At 35.2% G+C, this 26681-nt stretch overlaps 1 protein-coding gene and 1 long non-coding RNA gene across 2 annotated transcripts in view; one reads left to right on the forward strand and one right to left on the reverse strand.

The window, feature by feature from the left end:
• The first annotated feature begins 6 nt into the window (after positions 1-6).
• RhoGAP93B (MyTH4 and RhoGAP_KIAA1688 domain-containing protein RhoGAP93B) overlaps positions 7-26681 on the forward strand; it is a 52989-nt gene continuing 26314 nt past the window's right edge. Inside the window, 2 exon segments of the mRNA XM_017623130.1 lie at positions 7-367; positions 8868-8958. Of these exon segments, the coding sequence (XP_017478619.1) occupies positions 342-367; positions 8868-8958 (117 nt within the window). The 5' untranslated portion in view covers positions 7-341.
• LOC108368289 (uncharacterized) overlaps positions 9971-26681 on the reverse strand; it is an 18661-nt gene continuing 1950 nt past the window's right edge. Inside the window, exons 2-3 of the long non-coding RNA XR_001848348.1 lie at positions 26453-26459; positions 9971-10088 (exon numbers count right to left, since the gene is read on the reverse strand). This is a non-coding gene — a long non-coding RNA (uncharacterized LOC108368289). The remainder of the gene's footprint in view (positions 10089-26452; positions 26460-26681) is intronic.

A 26681-nucleotide genomic window follows, 5' to 3' on the forward strand; every position in this document is an offset into this window, starting at 1 on the left:
TCAACTAGTTTCGAAATGTGGGCAGCGCCGCTGAAGAAAAAAAAGGAAGTGTAAACGGGTGGAGTTGTCCATAGTGAAAAGGGAGGAAAATTGCAGTTTCCTCAGTAGAAATGTGTAAAAAAGGCCAAATTAGAAAACCGATTAGAATGTGTGTCTGCCTGCGCAGAGAATAGAATTGTTCATGCAAAAAAAGAAAATCTACCGACAAGATTGGGAGTGCAGTGCATAATAAAAATATAAAAGTGTGTTCAAAGTGAAAAAAGAAAAGTGCAAATCGCAGGAGCGCCCTTTGGAAGAAATCGGCTACGACCGTCGAAGGTGGCGAACGCAGTTGCAGAAAAATGAGTTCGAGTTGCAGTAGTGAAAGGTGTGTACCGCAAAGAAATTTTTTCGTTCGTGCGAGTGGATAGCTAACATTTTTCTAAGCATGTCGGTTATTATAGTATGTATATAAAATTATTTAATGCAAAGTATGTATTACGCCAGCATGTGGCCGGGTAAATAAAAGCGTACGTACGTACGCCTGTCGCAAATTAGTTGTGATAACAGTCCTCACAAAGGCAAAGCTTCTGTGCGTGCATGTGTGTACGCCTTTGGGGTTGATGCGGGCAAAGGATGGATGGTGCTATGCCATGACTACGATTTTGAATTTATTAATGCATATATAGATTGTACTACACATATGTATGAATGCATGTAAAAATAAATACGCACTTAGCCGATTATGGCAAGTATTTCGACTATATGGGATGGGCCAAGTTGGCATGTATTTGTGGGTGTTGCAAAATTATTTTACGTAGTTGTAGTTGTGTCCTAAAGCAAACAAGGAATGCGCCATTCAACCCGAATGTATATACTTATATAATTCTGGTAATCCGTCCCTTTGATATTTTCCTTGGTTTCTCTTCTATTGCTTTGTTAGCTATCCTTTCGCCTTTCTTTTGCAATTGTGCATCCTGTCGGGAATATTTTTGAGTGCTTTGTTGGCTTCTCTTCTATATAAGTGTGTAAACATCCTTTATTCCTTTTTATATTTAATTAAGTTCAGAAAAATTAGGCGAGCAAACCCTGAAAACCGGCCATCAAAGCAGAGTCTCCTTCTTTCCCCTGTATCGAAGACACTTGAAGCCTTGCAGCTCTTGCACTATACGGTGCAACTGACACCCGTAAGGCATCAGCATGCACTTAAAACACCGTAAACATTCGAATAATTCGTGCCATGAACCGAAATCGCCTTGTGAGAGAACAGACCACGTAGATTTGGATCTATCAAAGTCGTTTGACCGTCTACCTCGATCCCACATTCACTCAAATGGTGGTTAGCGAATTATCTGAGTCGTCTACATTCATCAGTGATTTTCAGAGATAAAACAAAGAAAAATTAAACAGGGGTCCCCACTGCTGACGACTGCCCTATAATGACGGCCGGGAATCAAATTGATGACTCGTGCTGGAAAGTAAGAGGTTACATTCCCAACTTTCCCGCTTGTTCACTGGAAGGAACTTAACTCTCCCCCTCGAATAAGGAGATCAAACCAAAGCTGGGATTTCACGTCGGGGCTAAATAATTCCGACAGTAAATTATCCAAAAATACTCTTGATGCTATCCGGCAGCATCTGGGGAAAGACAAAGTCACATACGTGTGCATAATCGGACGAAGTCTAGAGGTTGTAGACCCGACAGCGTACCGACAGGCCACAAACGGCATTCACACGGAGTCGCCTCGACTTTGACCAGCTCCGGACCTATGATTGTCGTTTTGGGAACACAGCCATCTGACTTGGACGAGACAGAACTTCGTTTACCTCGGGATACTGCAGCAGGCTAAACTCCTACCTGAATAGAGAGTTAGCTCACGACTTGCAATGCACCAACGAATTTGGAAAGGCACACATACTGGGTCTCCCGTTAGTCACAACGATTGAGATCTAGGCGGGGCTCAGTAGCCGCTACAACAACATTCTGACTGTAGAATTGTCATTAATGTTTATTCGCTATTTTAAAAATGAAAATCGTTATGGACCCCGACAATTATATAATTAGGCTATTCGATAAGCGGTTAACTATCACAAATTATCATGTTTTGACGCCTCTTACTGCTTACGACAACCTCATCATTCTGGTCAGCCAGTTAAGATTTACTTAGAGGTCGCTCATCGCTAATTTCTATTTTCAAGTAATTAAAAAAAAAATTAGGACAAGCATTTAATAGTGGTTAATAAAAAGGGAAATAAATCCACCCCGCACCACCTAACGGGCTTAATTAATTTTTTCCGGTGTTTTGTTCTAAATATAAAACATAGCGGACCATAAATGTGGATTTTCCAAAACCTCAACTCCTGCGCCAACTATCGACAATAACGTACAATAAATATGGGTTTTTTTTATTAATCCTTTCATATTGCATTGTAATCGCGTTCTGAGCTAAGTTTGAGGCTTCAAGTCTCTAGCTCATCGGAAAGTTGGTAACAAATTTATTGTAAGCTTTGATTACACACAGGTGAAACATAATAAATGATACACTGCCGGAACAAAGTATTGGCACAGCAAATTTTTCACTGCAAAAATTTTTATTCTAATATTTTTCCGCCAATTTTGTATAAAAATATGATTCATTCAACTCATTCAACAAAAAAAAACATAAAAATAAAATTCCTAAACTTTGTGCAAAACTCGCTAAAACTCAGCAAATTTTCATCAAAATTTTTAACTTTTTAAGCAGATTTTTTAGATTTTTTTTAATATGCAGTTTTGCAGCCCGTTAAATTCTAGTAAAAAAAATGCAAGTTCGAAGTTAGTCAAAAATTTTTGAGAATTTTTTTGTTGAAGGTGTTTTGCATTTTTTCCATATAGAGTAATTTCGAAAAGAATTGCGTGAAAAAAAATTCCAACAATCAACGGTAATTCCTAGCTACTTCAAACTTACACTTTATTATAAGAAAATTGATTGGGCTACAAATCTGCATACTCAAAAAAATTATTGATTAAAAAGTTGAAAATTTTCCTGAAAATTTGCTGAATTTTCGCGAGTTTTGCACAAAGTTTAAGAATTATATTTTTATGTTTTTTGTTGTAGAATGAACTATATTTCTATATGAAATTAGCGGAAGAATATTAGAATGAAAATTGTTGCATAAAGAGAGAAGCATAACAACCACATGGAAGAAAAAGTTCTGAACTAAAGTTGAAGTTCAGTTTACAACTCAAAAGCGTTCAAAACTTTTCTCAGCTGCTCTTCCAGATAGAAAAAAACACAACAACAAACTTAACACTAAATATCATAGATCTTATTTGGAAGTTTTATAATTTTTTATGTTCAATAAAAAAAGACCATTTAACAATTACTAAATCGTAAAGCATAACACAGTGTATCACTATTATGCATATTGACAAGTTTGGACTTAATTTTTGTTTATTGTTTAATGTTAATTATGTTTTTAATAAAACAAAACAAAAAAAATCAACAAGTTTCATGAAAATTTTTCACTTTTTTGAGTATACAGCTGGTTTGTTATAGTCCATTCAATTTTGGTATAACAAAGTGCAAATTTAAAGTGGCTGTATATTACCGTTAATTTTTGGCATTTTCTTTTTTGTTGACGGTGTTTTGTATTTTCCTCTATATAAAAGATAGTCGACTTTAGCCCTGAATAATTTTTGAAGTAGTGAGATTATGGAAAAATTATAGGATACTTATTTCAAGCTTCATTATCATTTAAAAATATATATTTCCTAGCTTTTTTAATGTGTTAGCTTAGTGAAAGTAAGGGTTCAAACCCCACAGGTAGCTGAAAATCATTATGTTCCGTTATGGAATTAAGTCATTCGAATAATTCAAATACTAATAACGATTTTACCTCATAAGAAGAAAGTGCCGTGTTCCTTCGTGATTCATGCATTTCCAGCTGTGAGATAGTTCAGCTTGGCTTGTTTTCTAATCCGATTCCAAAAATATAATTAAACATATTTTTTTTTTTTTACTGATAAAATCTCAACAATAAAGTTAAAAGCAGACGAAAATGAATAGTTTCCTTATTTCTTTCCCACAGCCATCTACTTCTTTGCTCCGCAGAGTGCGCTTTCTGCTATTTAGTTTCTTGGTAACACAGTATAGACAGTAACCAACCTTTTTGGGTTGTTGTTGTAGTAGTCGTTGTTGTTGTAGTTATATTCACTCCTGAGGAAGGCACGGGGTTGTGTGCTGCTATTTAATGGCCTTCCTCAGACTTTTTCTTAGATTTCAGGGTTGTGTGGTGTATTATTATTAGATAAATAAATTTAAGTATTTGTCAAATCGTGATTTTATTAAAAGAAAATTAAAAATGGTGTTGAAAAACCAAACAAACACTCGTGCGAAAGCTCTATTACTTATGGCGTACTTATTCTTTTGTGGACTTTATGTTACTTGAGAATTTAGACAACGTGCGAGCTGCCAGGTTCTGTTATCAATATAATTAACACAAGCTTTTCCGAGTGGTTGCCTTTCAATAAAAAGAATAAACAAATATTCGCAAATAAATTGGATTTATTTTATAACTGACAACTAACCTACGCTTTTTGTTCTTTTCTCCATTTTAATTTTGACTCCTTATTACCGCCAACAACTTTATGTGTATACATATTTACAAGCTGTCAAAATTTTGCGTAGTCCCACGAGCTAGGTAAAAACTATGGCATTCGTATTCACAACGAGAAATCTCAAAATTTTTGTTTGGTCTTTCCAAATTTTCTCTTTTTAATCAGTTGGCAAAGGCCCTCAGTGGCAGCGCTCCGAGCGTTGAGATAGTAATTTCATGTCAATTAGTAGAAAAGTTCCATGTTGAAAAAACTTTTTATTATGGCGAGAAAAATTTACATTTCTGCTGTGCCAATTCGTAACTTTTTACTGCTGGAAATTTTTGACAGTTGCTCTGGTTCAAAAGAAGTTGAGCAATTAAAATCAGAAATTATACAAAAAAGACTTGTCTTTACTGACATTTATTCTTCTAGAACTAAAAGCCATGAATTTATTAGACGCCTTAGTAATAAAATCAAACCATCAGGCCGGGTTGAAAATTTTCATTCACCTCATAGTTAACAAAAATTTACAATCCGTAGTACTTTTCTATCAATTCTCAAATGCGTTTAATTTTAATCGTTTAGAAAATGCGTCATTTATGTATACCATTTTATGTGGAATTATTCAATAAATTTCGTTTTACACTATACTTTTTGAAACTTTTTGGAGTTAATTATTTTTTGTTTATTAAAAGCAACCCTGCGTGCTTGGAAGGCGTGTGTACCAATAATTTCATCCCTAGCATATTCATCCCCGAGGAAGGCAGTCGCCAAATTCACCGAAGGTTGTTTACTGGTTATATTGTGCTTGGTAATTATGGGGCTCGACAATTACCTCCGGTGGCGTAGTTGGCCATGCGTGCGTAGCTCCCGTGCTAGTTACATTTGCATGCCAGTTCTTCAAGCTTGTTGAACCAGTCCTTGTAGCTCGGTTTCTCTCAAGCTATAGATAGTTTATCCTGCCTTGTTTTTTTCAACCATTAGCCATGTGCTATGTCAAAATCGATTTGTCGCACTGATGGCAAATAGTAAGCGTTGTACAAATCCTTAAATCCAAGAGAGGAACAATCCAAGCACAGGCAAAAAACACGGAGAGTAAAAGTATGTGCGAGAGCAGCTGCTTGTATGTACTATGTATGTATGTATTAACATATATTTGTGTGTGGAAGAAAAGGCAAAACTACCATCAACATCAACGCTACAAGGAAGTAAAAGAAAACAAGATTCTCCTTTGGAAAATTAAAAACTGATACGGTGTTTACATGAGGCGATTTTACAGGCAACTTTTAGTTGAAAGCAACAATCGCCGAGTGTGAACTGTTTTTTAACTAATTGCTTCCACCCTGCAAAAATCGCGACTACTCCATGCATGCGTGTAAAGAGTACTCCCTAAGGACCAAAGAGTACTCCAAAATTAACCACAATTCATATAAAAAATATGGTCCAATTAGCATTGCGATGTCCTAGGGCGGGACCATATACTCCATCCCTGCATTAAATACATCAGAGTAGCACAAAACTACTCCAACATATTAACAATGGCATTGTTGTTATATTTTTTCGTTTGTACACGCTTTTCTTCTTCACTTCTCAAATGCTTTTTCGAAATTAATAAAAGCCAAGACAAAAATTAAAAATTACATGTTGCCTCTGACGGCATTCGAACCAGAACATGCTGGGAGCTAAGAACTAACAGCGAGCATCTCTACACGTTCAGCTACAGCCAGACATGCAAATGTGTTTTCAAATGCTCAACTTCAATCACATTTCGTTAAAACACGAGCAGTTATCGGATAACAAACAATAAGCTGGCGCAGAGACACGAGTTGGTCCGCTACAGCATGACAGAGGAACACTTTTGTAAGTACTCCAATTTACCACAAATAGACTAGTTGGTCCAACGATTTTTGCAGGGCAATGAAGTGGGGTGCAGCTAACTTTTGATTCAATTAATCGCCTCTTAAATTGTCTGGAGCATCGCCTCATGTGCACACCGTTTTATGCAGGAAATGTGAACAACTCACACACATGCATTTGCGGTGGAACCGAAAGTAAAACAGGGTGTGTGCCGCCGCGCCGCATTCAAAGCAGGCGGACTGGGCTGCTTGTTGTTGACGATGACGAACACTTTGGGAAAGTTGGGCGGCCAAAAGGGTTTTCCCTATAAATGCAATAAAATGTCAAAGTTGGAGTAAAAATGAATGAGAGAATCGAAGAGCGCTTAAGTAAATACATATTCAAGCATTTGTGCTTTTGAGAGTTTGCGCGTGGTCCGCGGCAAAAGAATTTGTGGTGAAGCCGCGAATTTTGAATAGTGTCGATATATATACATACATATGCATGCACATGTATGTTTGCTTTCTGGAATTAATGAATGAACGAACGAATGCATTGGTGGTATGAATGGATAAAACACGCACGCATGTGTGTATGTATGTATGTATGTATCTATGTACATGAACCAACGACTACAGATCACCTAATCAGCCATCGTTGTATTTGTAATCGATTTTCAGAAAAAAGTTTTCGTAGCGTTTTTGACGTTTTTCGGTTTTGTTTACACCGTCTTCTACCTCTTCGTAGTGATTTTTTAGCGATTGAATGTGTTTTCTGCAGCGATTTTAATTATAAATTTTGGTTTATTACATATTTATGATATAAAATAAAGTGCTGTGTGATCGGAACAAGTTTGTGCGTATGTTTGGTTTGCCAAAAGGCGTAAATTTGCGTGAAAAGGAGGTGCACGTTTGTGGCCAGAACGTTGGCATTGAAAAATCGACCCGTGGTAATGATATGCGATTGTAAAACACTTTCAATCATGAAAACCATATTTTATGAACTTTTTTTGCTAATTGTCATCAAGTTTCATTTTGTATATTTTATAATAAATACCAATTTAATCGCACTCAATCACCGCGCCTTTTTCGTTTTCTTTGTTTGTTTTCATTTTTAGGCAGATGTCAAAAACACTCAGAAATATACTTTTTTCTTGCTTCTTTGATTAGGTGATCTTGTATTTTTGGTTCATGTCTATGTACACAAATTGGGGTGAGGAAGAAATTTAAATGAAAAGCAAGGAAAAACAAAAATACATACACACATACTGCCCATACTTCGTGGTGGTCCCATACTAATTTTGTTTGGATCCAATAATTTTTTCAAGAATGAATTAACGGTAATCTTAAATTTTTATTTGAGAATTGAATTCGGCTTTGTTTCTTGCTCAAAAAATACTTGTTTTAATTTAGTTTTCTTAAAATTTTGAGATTTTATTGTTTTAAAAAGAAAAATATATACCTACATTAGGGCGGGTCAATTTCTATGGGAGATTTTTTTGGACTATGCGCGTACAGCGCAGAAGGATTCTTCGTGTAATACTAAGCAAATTTGCCGAAAAAAGCATGGGTCTAAAATCAATTTGGAGTTTGCCAAATTGCGAGCGTCGCGTGACGGCAGTTTGGAAATACGCATAGTTTTCATTAAATTTTTTCATTTTTACATTTTTGATTAAAGTTTTTGATTTCATTGTTTTAAAAAGATTTTTTTTTGCATTAAATGTAATTTTTAGAAATATTTGTTTACTTTTTTCTTTTAAATTAAACATTTAATTTGGTATTTCTTTTTTAACGTACCTTTTCTTTTAATTTTTAGATTTTATTGTTTTAAAAAAGAAAATATTTTTAAGTTTATCTAATTTTTAGATTATTTATCTTATAATTTAATTTTTTCTTTTTTTAATTTAATTTTCTTTTAATTTTTAAATTTTATTGTTTTAAAAAGCAAAATACATATATAGTTTTTAATTTCGTTTAATTAGGAATTAATTTAGGAACTTATTTCATATATTTAATTCAATTTCTTTCTTTTTCCAATTTAATTTGCTTTGATTTTTAAATTGTATTGTTTTAAAAAGAAAAATATGTATTTTTTAATTTCTTCGAACTTATTTCATTTTTTATATTAAACCTTTATAGTGAACCTTTTTTCTTTTTTTCAATTATTTAAATGATCTTTTAATTTTTAGATTTTATTGTTTTAAAAAGAAAAAATTGTTTCCTTATATGTAAGAAATCTAGTGGATGTTCATGCTAATATGTATGTATTTTAGAAGAATTTACAGCTGTGCTGCTGTGGGTTTTCCACTTTCTTCAGTTGCAATGACTCGAAGTGATATGAATAGGGGTTGCGGGGGATAATGGCTTGTTCAAATGTTATTTAGAAAATATGTATATCCAATTCGCTTATATAATTTGTATATGTACCTTCATCCTTTTAATCCATTTTTCTATACTCTTCTTTCTCATTGCAGAATAGAATGGGTGGAAATAATCGAGCCACGCACCAAGGAGCACATGTACGCCAATCTAACAACTGGCGAGTGCGTTTGGGATCCACCGGAAGTAAGTATGACACACATTTACACAAAAAAAAAAAAAATGCAACAATAAAAACATGACGCTGACATAGGGGACATACATACATACATAGTACATAGTAGGTACGCATAGTAGTGACATTTCAGCATCACACTTTTGCCTGTGCAACTTACCAAGGCTAGGCGTGCGTGAGTGTAAGTGTCCTTACTGGCGGTGCTATTGCATTTGAGAGCGTCGGCGTGAAACAGCGTCGTGTGGAAGTCAAGGATACATACATATGTATGTATGAATGAAGCAACGTGTGCCCCAAGTCACCCTGTCTGCTGTCGTTGCTGTTCTAAATTATCATACACTATTCGTTTGCTGCGGGTTGTTGTTGTAGAACATGTATTTTCGATTGCAACGCTAATATGAGTATCCTTATTTGCACGTCCTCTTCTTCTGCTTTCTCGCCATATACTGCGATTATTTAGTAGTCTCGTTTTCATTTCGCAACAACAAAGTGATTTAAGTTCGTTTGTTCGCATATTTTTGCCTGCATTGACCCAGTTAGCTACATACATACATAGTACATACGAGTGCATACATATCTCACCTAATAATCCAACCGATGGACCGGACCACCGTCCGATCGACCGGCCTCATGCATCAATTTGTTCTACTTTACCACCAGTTTATTTGCTACTTTTCACTCAAAATTTTTCACCATGTCTCTTCCGCTTTGTTTCTCGTTCTAATTTAACTGTTAAGCTCGTCGGCGATTTCAAGCATCCGTTGATGGTTACCCCAGCAACGAGTACATGTGTGAGTGTCGGGTTGAATGTCGGGTGCTTGAAGCTTGCCCGGCGACACTCAAGCATAAAGCGTCAACACCATTTGCAATAAAATTTCGTAGTGGGCGGACGTAAACATGTCTTCATCGGATGACGATTTTTTGCTACTTGCCACTAAAATCTTTATCTTCCGCGAACTTGCTCATTTTACATATCTTCAAAATTGCACTTGTTGAAGTCTTTTATAATAAATAATAAAAATTTTTGATTTTCCATCAACACGAGCCGACAACAAGTACGTGTGACACGACGATCTCCGATTGCCTCGGTTGCTGGGGTAACCAACAACGGATGCTTGAAATCGCCGACGAGCTTTAAATACTCGGCTTAATTTGTTTGCATAGTGCATTGCAAAAATTACCAAAAAATGAAAAGCATTAAACTGTGTCAATGGCCCAAATCATACAATGCATGCATAGATATGTATCAAGTTTTGGTAATGGTAAGCGTAATGGTTATTATTTTAGTTTCCATAGTTGTTTGAGTTTCGCCTGCACTCCGGGGCGAAAATATCCTCTGTCAATGGGGACTAAAGGCCAAAACACAATAGCGCAGTGGCAGTGGCAGTTTTTAAAATCAGCTGTTACTGCTAATATTGGCAGTCAATGCCGCAGCAAACACAATACGGCGTTGTCAGTGACTGCTTTTTTTGACATTCCCTTTTGTTTGTTTACATTTTTGTTGTTGCCTTTTAGGCTTCAGTGACATCAACAGATGTTGGCTGCGTTTCATTTATGTCAAATTCAGCATGCGAAGTTTGCTGCGATGAAGGCAGTGGCAGTGAATTTAGAATTTGGGCTAAACTGAGCAGTACTGCTAGCTGCCACTGCTGTATTGTGAGTCGCTTCATTGGACACCACACTTTCTAAAAAACAGCTGATTTCGAAAAACTGCCGCTGCCACTGCCACTGCGTTATTGTATTTTGGGCTTAATGCAAGCTAGACCTCTCAGGAAAATTCACGTGTAGAATTTTCAATTTTTGTGTGGGTAATTGCCAAGAGGGAGTAAAGCAGTAAGCAAAAATTTTTTAACTCGTTAGTCAGTTAGTGCTTGGTTATAACAGAAAATTTTTAAACGGTATTGGTAGGTGAATTCTTTGTAATAAGGGTTCGAACTTTGTGACATGAAAATAGATCAATCTTTGTCTGGCCAAAGCCGGACAGTAATAGAGAATATGTTCTGAAGTCTTGCCGTTTGAAGGCAGAGCAGGAATTCAAACTCTGTGAATACATGCATGTGAAATCGCAGTCGGTTGTGGCCAGTCAGGTACTCAGAAAATAGCCTGATGTCATTTCTAGTAAGTAACTGCGTTCAAAATTTTCAGGGTGAAACACCGTTAGCTATTTGCACATGGGAACTGTGAGTTTGGTACCATTTCCAAAAATACCTCCACCTGATCCAATCGGACGGACGATCATACGGTAGAGTTACTCTTTTTGCAGGCCCACGTGGCTCGTTTGGCTTTAGCAATAGTTTTCTAAAGATGGGATTTCCAGTTGATTCTCTTATCTGGCGAAATTCCTAGACATTTGACCTCATCGGAGTATTTAAGCATTGTCCCTCCAAGCGTAACCGAACCATAATATGTATAGGTACCTAAAATAAATAAGCGATTACAGTGCCAAACGAAATAAAGTTTCCAGTTTTTAAACTTCTTCCAACGAGGAAAACGACGCACATTTTTTTTTTTTTAAGAACAAAATAACCGATAACTTTTGCCTTTTGTTTTTTAAGCATTGATAGTAAAGTGATTTTTTCGGAAATTGGATTTTTTCGGCATCGCCTTGCGCCGCCAAGAGTTTTACGCAATGATTCGTATTTTATTTTTTTGGGTTTTGTCGGTACTTTTCGGATGCTTCGGGGTTATTTTTTGATATTTTGCAGACTTTTTTGAATGTTTTTGGAGCATTTTTGAGATTTTTCGCAAATTTAGATTTTTATGGGTTCTTTCGGAATTCCTCAGAACCAAAAGTGCTTTTAGACTTTTAGGATTTTTCAGTCTTCTCGTATTTCATTTTTTTCTGAGTTTTGGGGTTTTATCATTTCTTTTCGGTATGCTTTGGAATTTTTGGAGTATTTTCCAGACCTCGCAGAACTTTTTCGTTTTTTTGTTTTGTTTTAATTTTAAAAGTACATTTCAGCCCTAACTATTTTTTTGTTTAATTTTTCGTGCATTTTAGATTTTCCGTTCTGTTCAGGATATTTCGGACTTGTCGAAGTGCTACGTGTTTATTTTCTCGAATCTGTTGGGGACTTTTCCGAGCTATTGTTGGGTTGTTTTTTTCTATATTTCGGTGTTTTCCTCCCGATGTCTTATTTTCCGGGATATTATGAGATATTTTCGTGACTTTTTGGAATACATCATAATTGGTTTGAAATATTTCGGGATTTTGGAATTTTTTGGGACTGTTACTCTTGATTTTAATTTCGCTATATTTCAGGACTTCTTTGTGATCTTTTGGAATTTTTTAGGGAGTTTTTTGGTGTTTTTTTCGCGATTTGTCGGGCTTTTTCTGACTTTCCGCGATTTTTTACTTAAAATTTTCGGTACATTTTGGTACCTCTACGGGATGTTTCCGCGTTTTTGGCGATATTTTGGAACTTATTCGTGACCTTTTGGGATTTTTTCGGGACTTTTCGCACTTATGTCGTCTTTTTCGGATGTCTGGCGATTTCTTCGGATATTTTCTGGGACCTTCTGAAATTTTCCTTTTTATGATTAACTTAAAAATAAGTAGCTTTGCCTTCGATTTATTTTTATTTTTATTAATTATCTACTCATCGGATGTCGGCCAACATTTCTCGTCAACAGTTTCAAGTGCTTCTAGAGTGTGAGATAAATAGTTATTTATTTGCAAACCTAATCAAAATTTTCCACTCAAATAGAAATTATACAATACTTCTAGAAATTCCGAGCACATCTACATATTCCTAGTAAAGGTAGTTGTTACTTGCTAACACCAAGTTCGTTTAATATTTACAATGAAAATTCTCATTCATCGTGACGAACATAGAATTTTAATTGAAAGGAAGACTTCTTATTAAGTGGTCTGATTGATAAGATCTTGGCTTAACATGAATAATGACAAGTTGTACTTTTCACACAGCTTTCGAAGCTCTGCTGAAAACGTTTACCGTATGCTAAATTCACTTTAAACAGCACGTTTGTTGGCTCATTGACTTTTTTCACGCACTGTTTACGCACACGCTTTAAGTTTGGCCCTAAAAAGCAGCTAACTGTGTGATAATTTCTCAGCGAATTACCAAATTATAAAGAAAAACATCACATGAATTCAACATATTTACATATTAATATACATGTGCACAAGGGCGGTCCTTAAAATATCAACATGTAAATATTTTCTGGGACACATCTTTATTTTGTAAGTAAGAATTTTAAACTTTTAAATACACTTTTAGAGATCGCTACCAGGGTTTGAATTTTTTTAAGTGCAAAAATTCGGCAAAAGTGTGTCTTGAAATCTTAGAAATTGGACATATTATTGAAGCTTATTCATACTCGCTGATTTATAGCTGGTCAAAGTAAAAATTTTGTAGAATTTTTGAGATTTAGAAAAAAAAATAAATTTTTTCAAAATCCTGGTGAATTTGTAAATTTTGAAAATTTTCGTGGATGTCTTTGTCATATTTAATGTTGTTATTTTAAGGATCACCCTAATGTGTACCAAATACATTAGTAAGAACAACCGCTATAAATGTCTTTAGAACTGATGACAACTAAATATCAACAATTTTAGTCGCAAACCCAGCACGCAACAACAACGACAAACAAGCCAGTAAGTAAGTATTGCGCCAGTGTCGGCAAACTACATAAATAAACTTGATAACGACGACGACAGCTATAACAACAACAACAAGTGTGTCTAGTAAAAATTATAGACGTCCAACAACTTAGGTGAACGTACATACATACATATCTAGTACATAAATTCTGAAGAACCACCTCCGGCGGTGTGAGACGGTTTTTGAGTAGGAGGGGAGCAACCAGAAATGGTGTGCCACCACCATGAGTAAGCACGGTTCGTTTTCTAAACTCTTCCTAAAAGCGGTATGTTTTCAAGTGTTTCGCTTTCTACTTCGGCGACGGCAACATTGGCAGTGGCCACGGCGGAAGGTAACCAACATGCGGCAGCCAGCTTGGTCTGACCCGTTGTTGGCTGGTTGGCTGGTTGGTTGGTGGTCTGTGGCGCGATTGTGGTGCCGGTGACGCAAATACCGGAAGTTTTGAGGTAACGCCACGAAAATCCGACCGCATTTAAGCGAATACCGCAAAAGCACAAAAATATGAGTGACAGCTACAGTGGCAGTCATGTAATTAGAATAATCAAGCGAGTGAAATTCAACTAAAGTTACTTTGAATTAAAATTTGCTGGGGTTGAAGTTCACTCGGAAGCGAATCGCAGAACTTGGCCCAAATGTTTCGAAGGTGATAACAGTGATTTTTGCGTGACACATTTTTTTTTTTGAAAACTTGTACATATCGCGAACATAAGTCACTGTTATGGGGAAAAAATATATACTATTTTAATGAAGGTTCGGAAAGCAAAGTAAAGATCATGATTTTAGAGAACATATCCCCCATTTACACAATTACTTCTTATATTCTTATTATGTAAAAATTTCNTGGGAGGAAATTAAAAATTTAAATGCGTCTCTTAAAAAGCTTAACATTGTTCCTGTTTGTATGACCAGCGCTGTGTGTATACACATGTAAATTATAAAAATAAAATTATGAATGAAAAAAAAACAAAAATCTAGAAATTAGCAATCAAGAAAAAGACACGATTTCAGTTTAATGGCAGCAAAAAAACTACGCGCACAAGAATATTCCATGTCGACATATATACATACATATGTAGTACTTACAAATTTACATACATACGCACATTAATACATGCATATGTACATACATATTTATTCGGTCTTTATGTACATGCGGAAAAAGTGTAAAAGTAGCTGCTTTTTATTTATTAAAATTTCAAATCACGTCCATCGTACATCGGAAGAAGCCCAAGTGGTGCAGAGGGTGCAAGTGGAGTGAGACATGTTCCCAAAACGGGAAAATGTGCGAAGGAAGGCAGAAGCAGCAGCCCAGTAGCAACATACTGGATTGCAGCGCGCGCGCGCAAAGTGAATAAAGTAATAATGAGCACGTCGAGTGGGTAATAATGTGAAACTATAAAATTTCAAAAGGCAGCGGCGCACAGTGGGAATTTAATTTTTTTGAATTTTATTTTATTTTTTGTATAATTGTATTATAATTGTTGTCTTTCATGCTAAAACGGCTGGACGTTCTTCAATGAAATTTGGCGCACACACAAAGCCTTGATTAACATTCATTTAGGATATTTTAGAAGATAGTTGCCACCTTTACATAGGTTTAACATATATTAATTAATAAGTTAATTAAAATATTACAATAATGTGGGCTTCGAAGGAAAGGGTTTCCAAAGCGAGTAATTTTGAAATTTTTTTTTTAAGGGGGTTGCCATTTGTTAAAAAGTTAAAATCTATTAATTCATACATACATTCCAGAACGATTTGTCTCAAGAATATTCTTCAAAAGGGATACCACCTGTTGGAAATGTTGAAATCAGTTGAATTAAGCTGAACGAAATACTTCAATATGGGTATTAAACGAGAGAGGTTTTTCTTTTTAAAGCAGGCTGCCACCTGTTTAGAAATTCAAAATCAGTTTACTTTACAAGTTTAATAAAATATTTCAATATCCAACGAGAGAGGGTTTAAGAACGCGTTGTCGGAACAAAGTATTGGCACAGCAAATTTTTCACAATATATGCAACAATTTTTATTCTAATATATTTACGCCAATTTTGTATAAAAAAATGGCTCATTCAACAACAAAAAACAAACAAAATATAATTCCTAAACGTTGTGCAAAACTCGCGAAAATTCAGCAAACTTTATCAAACTTTTCAAAATTTTAATCAGTTTTTTTTTAAATTTTTTTTTGAGTATGCAGTTTTGCAGCCCATTAAATTCTAGTAAAAAAATGCAAGTTCGGAAAAAATGCAAAACACCTTCAACAAAAAAAAAATTCTCAAAAATCACGTTGATTTTTTTGTTGAAGGTGTTTTGCATTTTTTCCATATGCGGTATTTTCGAAAAATATTTTTTTGTATGGAAGAGGCTGCGTGAAAAAAAAATTCCAAAAATCAACGGTAATTTCTAGCTACTTAAAACTTGCAATTTATGATAATAAAATTGATTGGGCTACAAATCTGCATACTCAAAAAAAAAATTCTAAAAAATCGATTAAAAAGTTGAAAATTTTGATGAAAATTATATTTTAATGTTTTTTGTTGTAGAATGAACTATATTTTCATACGAAATTAGCGGAAAAATATTAGAATGAAAATTGTTGCATATATTGTGAAAAATTTGCTGTGACAATACTACTTTGTTGTTCAATAAACAACTTTTTTAACACAAAATTTACTATTTTCGGTAATATTTATTTTATTTTTTGATGCAATTGAAATCACAACGTTAAGTTTTTACTCCAGTCATTAATTAATTTCTCATCCTCATACAAAATTTCCCACTGTGCGGCGGAACCAGCTTAACAACAGCAGCAGCAACAACAAGACCTGAAAGTTAACAGAATTTCAGTTGACAACAAAACATGGATGGAAAGTGGCCGTGCTTCGGTTAAGGTTGGCCCCTTTAAGGAGTGCGCCTACATACATACTTACATACATATGTATGTACGTCTATATGTATGGGAATGTACATACATATGTAAGCGAGTATTTTTAGAAAGCAACTTCGACTAATTATGACATATACATATAGACATATATACCCTGTGGGGAAAATCTCTAGTTCTGAACTGGGACGCTTCTAGTACATTTAGACCCAGTACTGGTTCGCGATAAATCTCTTTTGCATGCAAGCAACTGGCGAATTTAACATGGCGATGTCCTAGGAAGTGTCAATTGCCCCCCGCTGCATCCCTTATTCGATAGTTCCGAAATAGTTCTAAATTCGACAAATAGGATCTAGTTCGTTCTGCATCCCTTTTTCTATAGTTCCGAACCATTTCTAAATTCGTCACTTTAGATATAGATTTGTAGTGAAAAAAACTGAAAAAATTAGTTTCTTAAAAGTACCACTTTTCGCCGATTTTGCACTGGTGGGGATCTAGTTCCTATCGGACTAGTTCGCTTTTTGGCAATAAAGACCTAGTACGGAGCTAGAAGTTTGATTCACTAGTCCACGGTTTCCCTGCAGGGTACGTACGATACATTTATGTAGGCACATTATACTGGATAAGAACGGAAGCGTGCTAGAAAGGCAGCTAAGAGGGTGCAGACAAATTTGTAGAAATGTGTGTATGAATGCACTTATATACATATATCCTTAAACGGTATGAGTGGTTATATTAACTTGCATGAATGAATCACTGAGCACTCTATATGTATGTACATATGTATATAATGAAGATACATTTGTATTGCTGTTGATTAAGACCAAACTAGCCACTTAGCCACTTTTCTAGCTCGTAAGTCGTCATACATAATAACTGGATTAAGAAATGCTATGCTATTGAATGAATTTATAGATGTAGTTACAAGATTTTAATTATCATCATACGTTTTATATGGGTTAGAAGAAAAGAGTCTCATAGAAGAAAGGAGTATAAGCTAAAACGATGTCTGCCGAAAAGGAAATAACTGAGAAAATGCACCTCAAGGTGTAATAGCGCCATCGAAAGCTCGTGCCCACTAATTACGCTTTCAGATAGGGTAAAACGGAGCTGGTGGACATTGAAGCTGTCGACTCAGATCTTCAGATCAGAGGGTCTTTGGAAAGCAAAGGCGATTGTAAAAGCCCAAAGCAAGCTCGGAGTTGGAGTTGAGACAAACCTAGTTGCATCATTGCGAAATGGGGCAGTGCTTCTCTCCAGCTTAAGGTTATTTAGTAGGGGAACTCCGCAAGGAGTCGTTCTCTCTCCGTTCCTCTCGAATGTTGTTACTAACGAGCTCCTGGAGGAGCTGGCCAAGGACAGCTGTCTTCTATCTCTCTGTCCGACTATCTAAGGAAAATTCAACTTGATATCTATGGTAACCGATGGGGGTGTACCTAATATGGCTCCAAAAGCAAAATTCTCTACACATATCCCACCCAGATGCGCATGGAAGGAGAGTAGTCGCTGGAGCAAAGGACTGGTGAATATATTCAGGGATGAGTCGAAGCTTGATGGCAAAGTTGGAGAAGGTTTCTTCTGTGAGGAACTACTCATAGATATTAAATTTAGGTTATCAGATTTATTTAGAGCACACCAAACAGTGGTACATGCCATCAAAGAAGCAGTCGATCGGCTGCGCATTTTTGTAATACTCTTTAGTCAGGTAAATATGNATTTAGGTTATCAGATTTATTTAGAGCACACCAAACAGTGGTACATGCCACCAAAGAAGCAGTCGATCGGCTGCGCATTTTTGTAATACTCTTTAGTCAGGTAAATATCCACTCTGACAGCCAAGCGGCGATCAGAGTCCTGGTATCGTTGATGGTAAGGTCAAAATTGGTCTGTAATTTCCATATCGGTCTCTCCATTGCCTCAGATTACTTATTTGGGTTCCGGGGCATAGCGAAATTGCTGAAGGCTGCTGTGCCGATGGAGTGGCCAGGCAGGGCGCTCTAGAAGCCATCTCCAATGAAAGGGAGGTTATTGAGGGGTACTTATGGCGGCCTGCGGACTTGTTCTGAAATAATGGGCTTTTAGTCGGCTAAGCGAATGCTGTGCGGAAACCTCGACATCCAAAATTGCAAGGTTCTTTTGAAACATTTTCCAGCTTACTAAGCAACAACTCTCGGTCTTGGTGGGAGTTCTGATTGGGCACTGATAATGGGAATTCATGCAGTACGTCTTAATACAGCCGCAGACCCGATGTGCGGCAGCTTTATGGAGCATGATGAGGTGAAATCATCTCAGCACTACCCAATCACTACTTGGTTTTTGTGAAGCTCAGGTTTAAACATCTTGGGTAGTAAGTACTTCGTAATTGCTCCAGAGGAAGTCTGCAGAAGGGACATTAGCTGCTACGGAACTTACCTTAATTGGTTTCCTTTGTACCGTTTCAGGATAATCTTTTTTCTTTTTAGTGGTAACACCAATACCAAGCCATAAAATCGTACCGGATTTTCAGAAATTTACGTCTCACTAAAAATGGAACGTCGTCCGCTTAGGCAAGCACCCGGTAGGAGGTCATTTGCGACCGCAATCCAAGGCATTTACCGAGGTAAATTTCTTCCTTCCGAAAACCATAGACATTTCGCAAAATATTTCCAAAACCTCTGTTTACAATTTTGTTGATACGAAGAAGGCAAAAGGTCTCCGACTACAAACAATTTTGCGTACAACCTTTGGAACGTTAAGACATCAGATCTTAGTTCGACTATTAAATTACTCCTAATCGTATTGTAAAAATAGGGAACTTTAATTGATGTTATGTTGAGTAAAAAGTGGGTCATTGAGAGTTGAGAAACCTCCAACAGTTGCACAATGCGCTATTCACACTATGTATTCAAAAAAAAAACGTGGTAAAAAATAGTTCATTTAAAAATGGCAAATTTTGTTTAAAGCCAGTAATGACTACACAAATTAATGGAGCGTAAAAATTGTTGCAACAATTTTAAAGCCACTTCCCCATTTCGCTTTTCAGCCAAGCGCCAAGTGTTTTTGCCGTGCTTTTGTCACTACAAAGCGAATAGAATAGCAGGAGCAGCAGCAGCCGCACAGAAGCAGTGAATGCAGTGCAGAAAAATTGGAACACAAACGCAGAGTAAACGAAAAACTTACTAAAACAACAGAAACTAAATACGGCGGCGATAAACATGACTCATTGATGGTGTGAGTTTGATGCAAAGTTTGACTGGATGCCCGTCTGGCTGGTGGTGGCGCGCGTGTGCACGCATTAAATGTTGCCTCTCGGGGCTGCATACGACCACGCATGGGTGTTCTTTGTACACAATATAAGGGTGAGCGGCTTTTGCGGAGTTTTGTGTTTGCATACATCGTTTTATAAAAACAAATTTTCGCTTAGAAATACATACAAACATAGATATGAAAGGAAGGTATGTGCATTAGTCCGTACCAGAAAAAAAGGGTCGTCATACACCTCTGAGTCTAAAAGTATTTTTGCAAGGTAATTTCGAAAACAATAGGCAAGTTTTTTTTTAGCCGAATGCAGCGTACACCTTTTTTACAATTTTTGCCATATCTTCGGCATTAACAATTATATTTTCTTGTTGGTGTTGGTTGAGGGATGACGGAAATTCGTATGTTAAAATTATATTTGCTTTCAATTTTCAAATGTTATTGTTCCTTTAATTTTTAGAAACTTACTTTATTTATTTATTTTTATAATTTCATTTTTTATTCTTTAACTAGCAAATACCCGGCGTGCTATTTTTTTGCTGTTTGATTGTACAATTGTACAATTGATTGCTTAATTGTATAAAATGTTTCGAACAGGTGACAATCCTTGTACAAACTATTTTCGGCAGTAAACTTTCCTAAACCGTTTCGGTGTGATACCCATATTGCAATATTCAATTTATCTTATCAATTAAACTAAATTAATCTTTTCAAACAGGTGGCAACCCTCAAAAAAATTGTTCGCCTGTAAGCCTCTCTCTTTTGACAGCCATTTTGCAATAGTTACTTTTTCTTATCAATTTACTTATACTGAACTTTTCAAACAGGTGGCAACTCTCTTATTCTTTTCTTTTTATATACTAAGTTTGACTTCTAGCAATAAATCGGGGAAAACTTCATTCAATTCCATGCATTAGTTTTCGAGTGATGCGCGTACAAACATACAGACAGACAGATAAAAATTCTAAAAATTGTTGATTTGGCTTCTGTTACTCTAATAAAGACCCTCACATTAATTTTTCTTTAATATCTATAATTTGCAGATATCGGCCTGTTACAATTTTATTATATGTATGATTAAATTTTTTTCTAATTTTTTTTTATTGCTTTAAAAAGAAAAAAAAATATTTTTTTAAATTTATACATAGGTGTATCCGAAGAATGTAAAAAGGCAACCCCTAAGTTCAGCCAAAAGAAACAATTTTTTCGAACTTTTTTTTTTTGTTTGCTTGTAAGGTGATACGGCCTAATGTACATAGAATATTGGCCCTCACAAACGATTTCCCTGGAGCTCTAAACGACTGCTGTTGGCCCATTCGGGTGGCGGCGCTTCATTAATGAGTTCATTATGGCACACAAGAAAAAAAAATGCATCCGTAATATTCATTCATGCACTTTTTGCTTGCTTGCTTGCTTGCTTGCATAGCTTTGCATGTCTAACAAATTCAACATGTCCCAGTGTTGTTTGCTTGCTCGACACATTCCGCCATAACTGATGGTCTGCTCTAAATACATTGTTGATGAGAATTTAGAATTAAGTTATAGTCCTGGGACGCGATAAAAGCTCGTGCTTTAAAGCTTTTAAATTTTATGTTTTAATTTAATGTTATTTACCGAGATAAGAGCGAATACTTCAGAAATTATGGAAAGAAAGATTAGGAAATTATGTACTTACATATTTATGTTGACTGTGTTATGATTGTTATGTTTGTGTGTCCGCTGCTTAAGATCACTACGGATACTAGGGATCCAAATGCTACCACCAGGTCCGGAGCAAAATTTAAATTAAATTTTTTCTTCGTGCCTTAAAAACTACGCTATCTAGATAAAGCAGGCATATTCAGTTGGTTAATGTCATGACAACACCTCTGACATCGGACTGAGGCTAATGGACTCCGGCACGGAACATGGTAGTGAATAGACATATTCATAAGGTCATTTGGGTATCCACTAATAAAAGCACAAAAACTCGAATTGATAACGCGGTGAGAATCGAGGTACCGGAACCGGAAAACAGGGTCCTTTAGAGAACCGACTGGTCCGGTTCTTACAAGAACCGAAACACGGTTCTAAATGAATCGAAACCCGATTCCAAAATAACCGAAAAACGGTTCCAGAAGAACCGAAACTCGAATCAAAAAGAACTGAAAAACGGCTCAAGAGGAACCGAAACTCAATTCCAAAACACCCGAGAAACGATTCCAGATGTTAGATAAACGAATTCAAAATTTCTCTGCCGCAGAGGGTTGCGTTAAATATTTAACACCAAGTCATAAAACTTGTATCGTTCGTTGGATTTTCAAAAATGAGGTGTCACATGAAAGGCCTTGTCCTTCAGGAGTACAACATAGCTTTAGTTGTTTAAAGGGTTGCCATATATGCGAAAATCAAATTCAAATTATTTATTAAGTTAAGTGAATTATCCCTATATGGGTATCAAAAGAAATGGTTTTGAATAAACTGTATTTTTTAGCTGCATGTAGGAGGGTTGCCACCTGTTTCAAAAGTCAAATTTAGTTAAATTATAAAAAGTCTTATGCATAAAGTACTATTCAGTAAGCGTGAAAAGAAAGGGTTTAAAGAAACCCAATTAAAATATTTTTGAGGTGCTTGAAGACGGTGACCACCTGTTTAAAAAGTTAAACTCAAATTATTGAAGCGAATTTTATTATTACGATATGTTTNTAATAAAAATAATAACTAAACTTAGACATTGGTTATAAAAAATTAAAACTCGTTAAAAAAAATTTAAATAAATATGTATTTAGTGTATTAGAAAATATGTACGCACATTTCTTTCTTTCTTAAATTCCTCGATTAAGTTTCACTTCTTCCGCGCGTAGGGACTACACGCACTGAGTTTTTTTTTTTTTTCTTCCATACAAAGTATGCTTGACAAAATTTTTACATGGAAGAATATGCGCAGCACCGATAATAAAAAAAAATTGTCGCCCCTGTTTTTTTTTCAAAAATTTTTAAAATCGGATTTAGACGTAGAATATGCTATATTTTTTATACAAAATTAATGAATATTAAACAAACAAAAGGAAAACGAGTAACTAGTAAGTATTAAAAGGGTGCGCTTTTAAATAACGAGGAGTGTATATTTCTTAATTATTAATGCAATTTTGAACTTTTAAAATAAATCACATTTACTTCATTGGTATTAATCTTTTTGTAATGAATATTTACAAAATTATAATTAGGCATATTACATAGTACTTTACACGAAATATGAACCTCTGTAAAGCAAATTTCTTAGGCAAACTTTGGGTCGCTGAAAACGAAAATAATACGCATGATTTCAAAGAAGTGTTTTCGAGATTTGTTCGAAAAACTTATTGTATTTGCACTTTTTTCAGTTAATCGTCAATATCACATGAAAAGACCTACAGCTCGAAAGGTATTGATGGGCCCTTTGCAAATGTATATAATTTGTGCAGATTGTGTTCCGTAACATCTACATTTCTCATCAGATTTTCATTTACTGTAAAAAGAAAATGATTGAAATTTCACTTTTTTCGATTTTGGTCGCTTGTAACACTAATAATTTTCTATAGGGAAGTTTAAGGAGCTTTTCGGCTAATTTTCATCAATTTATTTTAATGTAATATATTTTTGTAAGAGGACTGTAGGTCGCTTATGTTGATTGTTCTTTTGTACCGTACAAAATTTAGAACGCGTTGACTGAGTGAACCTTCAAAACCAGCTTAGGAAAAGTAAATTTTAAAATATCGAAGAAATTGCGGGACAAAGGCAAAAAAATCAGTACATTTTGGGGGTTTTCTGTTTTGAAAAACTACGCAGGACAGACCTTTAAATAAGAGTACGGTCCTGCAAAAAACAGAACGGATGGCCACCGTATTTATAGAGTTCTGACTTGGCCCAGCAAAATTTTGTTCGGTAATTTGGTAATTTATATGTGTTTCACAATATGAAGAGGAAAGCGGAAAGATCTTAAACATCTTTTTGTTTGAAAATATATTTTGAAGAGGGTTGCCACCTGTTTGAAAAGTCGTATTTAATAAAATTGTGCACAACGGTTTTACATACATATACATATGTATGACATTCTAATATGCATATGTGTGTCAAACAAAAAAGTGTTAAAAAGTCTTTAAACATTTAGGGTCAGTTTCTCCATGTCTGGTTAAGACTAACTGCAGGTTAAACATCGATTTCGACGTGATCGACTCCCTGTTATATGTTATGGAGTCGATTACGTCGAGAACGATGTTTAACCTGCAGTTTGTGTTAACCAGCCATTGAGAAACTGGCCCTTAAAGAGTCATATCTATCTAAGTATGTTCATATATTTTTTAAATTTTCGTAAAGTTTTTCGGGCTAATTTTTTTGTTACTTTTCTAAAAAAATACCGTCCAAGCAAGCTCTAACCAAAACCATATAAATCACAGTTTCAAATTTTATACAAAATTTAGGAAGCTTCAACTAACTTTCATCAAAAGTTCAACTTTTTAATCTGAATCTTTAGAACATTTTTGGGTATGCAGTTTTATAGCCCATACAAAAAATCGCGGTGATTTTTGAGAATTTTTTTTGGAAAGTGGTTTTGCGTTTTTTTTTTATATAAAAAGTGCGATTTACAATGGCATTGGGTTTTTTAAACGTTGTTGCTAACGGTGTTCCGCTATTTATTTAATAAAAAAAAAATTAAATAGAAAAAAGTGAAAAACTCCGTCACAAAAAATAAATAATTCTCAAAAATCAACAGGATTTTTGTAGCGGTTTGCAACTTGCACTTCATCAGAGTAAAATTGCATGGGCTTAAAGCTGCATACCCAAAATGTTCTAAAGATTCAGATTAAAAAGTTGGAAATTGGTTGAATTTTCTAAAATTTTGTCAATAGTTTGAAACTGTGATTTATATGGTTTTGGTTAAAGCTTGTGTTATGTCAAATCTCACAAATTCTTATAATTTCGTTTTTTTTTAGTTTTTCTCGAAATATGTATGTATGTAAGATATATAAAGATGTGCATATCAAATCAATTGCCTTTCCAACCATATCCACATTTTGAAATTCGGTTTAAAGTTTTGTTTTATCTCAACGGCCGCTATACCGCATCTATGCCTCAAAACTAGTCTACGATACGAATGAGTGTAACATACAAAGAGTCAAATGAGTTAGTTGAATGAGCTGACTCCTTAAAGTGCGTTGGAGTCATTGAGTCAACTCCTATAAATTTGCTGAGTTACCCACCCTTATTTACTGGTCCTTGGTAAATGGCTTCGAAGTAAGCGCTGTAATGAATAGTCCAAAAAGGTATCTTGTATTCCTTTGAGAATATTACAAAGCAGTTTGGACTGCATTTACATTGGCTTACCTCGTCTCGGTCGAGTTATAGATTCCTCTTAATCGCTCCTCAACTAAAGCGTTCGTCGAGTTGAGACATTATGACGGCTAGTCCATTTACATACATACATTGACTTCGAGAGGTGACGTATTTTGATGCGCTGAACACGAATTTGAAGTCTGTTTTACTCCCTCACGTCAGGATGGTTTCTTAACCTCAAAAAAGCAAAAAAAAACGTGCCTATCACATAATATTCGCCATACTTTTTGGGATTAGATAAAAATCCTAACGTGATGGAGCAAAATGGACTGCAGGTTCGTGTTCAGCGCAAAAAAAACCCCGGCACTTCTTTGGTGTTGCTGTGAAATTAGCCGCTTTGCATTTTTAGGCCTACAGGGCCTACATACAAGCGTAGATGTGTTGATACATGTAAATATGTATTTACTGCATAGATATGCTCATATTTTACTCAGTGTTCAAGTGCGTTGTTTGCTGAATTCATTTTTTTTTTACTTCTAGTTTTGAGCTACATATGTCTATTCTTTTATTAATTTTCTCAAATTTAATTCCTTTTTGTTCCTTTTCAAGTTGCTACATTTTTGCTGATATTTTTCAAGTTTTATGTAGAATTTGTGTTTTTTCCATTTTCTTCCACACTTCTACATTCTCCCGCTGTTCTATGAATTTACGAGACCGTCAGTGTGTCTTCTGTGGTGCACTGGTTCTTTTTGTGGTTGTGGTTGTTGTTGCTGTTTAAGTTGTACATTGCTGGCGATGACCTAATTTCGCTTATAGCGTTTTTTTTTTTATTTTCATTCTAATTTTCCTTTTTTATTTTTGTTTAATTTTTCTCCGGTTCTCATGGTTTGTTCTTTTATTTATTTGTTGTATGTACATATGTATGTATGTATGTATGTATATTTCGGACTCACTTTGCTTTCAAGTTTTTGTTTTATTATTTTTTATTTTTGTTATTTTTTATTATTTGCTCTGTAAATAGAATGATACTTACTTTATCAAATTTATCCATTTCTGAGCTTTTGGAAATCAATTTCCTTCATTTTACATATTGCTCGAGCTTCTGTTGCACAACAACAAGAACAACCACTTATTCAACAACAACACCCTTAGATACATATGTACATATGTATGTGCATAGTTCAAGTATTATTTGCTTAATTACGAATTCGTAATAAGAGAAATCGTTTTTAATCGCCTTTCAATGCCAATTTCAAAGCGTCATTTTGCAATTTCCAGTTTGCTGATGAGGAAAATATTGTGCATATCAAATTTTGCCGACTCTATTGGCGTTAGTTTGCTACTTAAAGAGTTAAGGGCTACAATGATAAAAAGTTATAAAAAGCAATACAAATGTATGTAATGATTGTTATAAATATTGGTCACCAAATTGCGCGCATTTTCAAAAATTGCACTAAATCACACTATACCGCTAAAAAAAAATTTAACTCGCCAGAATACAACCTTAGTGCACATCTAAAGGCCAATCGCTTTAGTTTGACATATCATTTTTTAAATTCGAATGCGTATTATGCACATGTGTATGTATGTATATACAGTGACTCAAACAAATGACCATGTGTTGATTTTTTTTAAATATTCGTAATGTTTTTGTGCAAATTATTTTTATATTTTTTTTATAAAGATCCATATC

The sequence above is a fragment of the Rhagoletis zephyria genome, unplaced genomic scaffold, assembly GCF_001687245.7.
Source record: "Rhagoletis zephyria isolate East Lansing unplaced genomic scaffold, Rhagoletis_zephyria_1.1 Rzeph_scaffold_03051, whole genome shotgun sequence".
NCBI lineage: Eukaryota > Metazoa > Arthropoda > Insecta > Diptera > Tephritidae > Rhagoletis > Rhagoletis zephyria.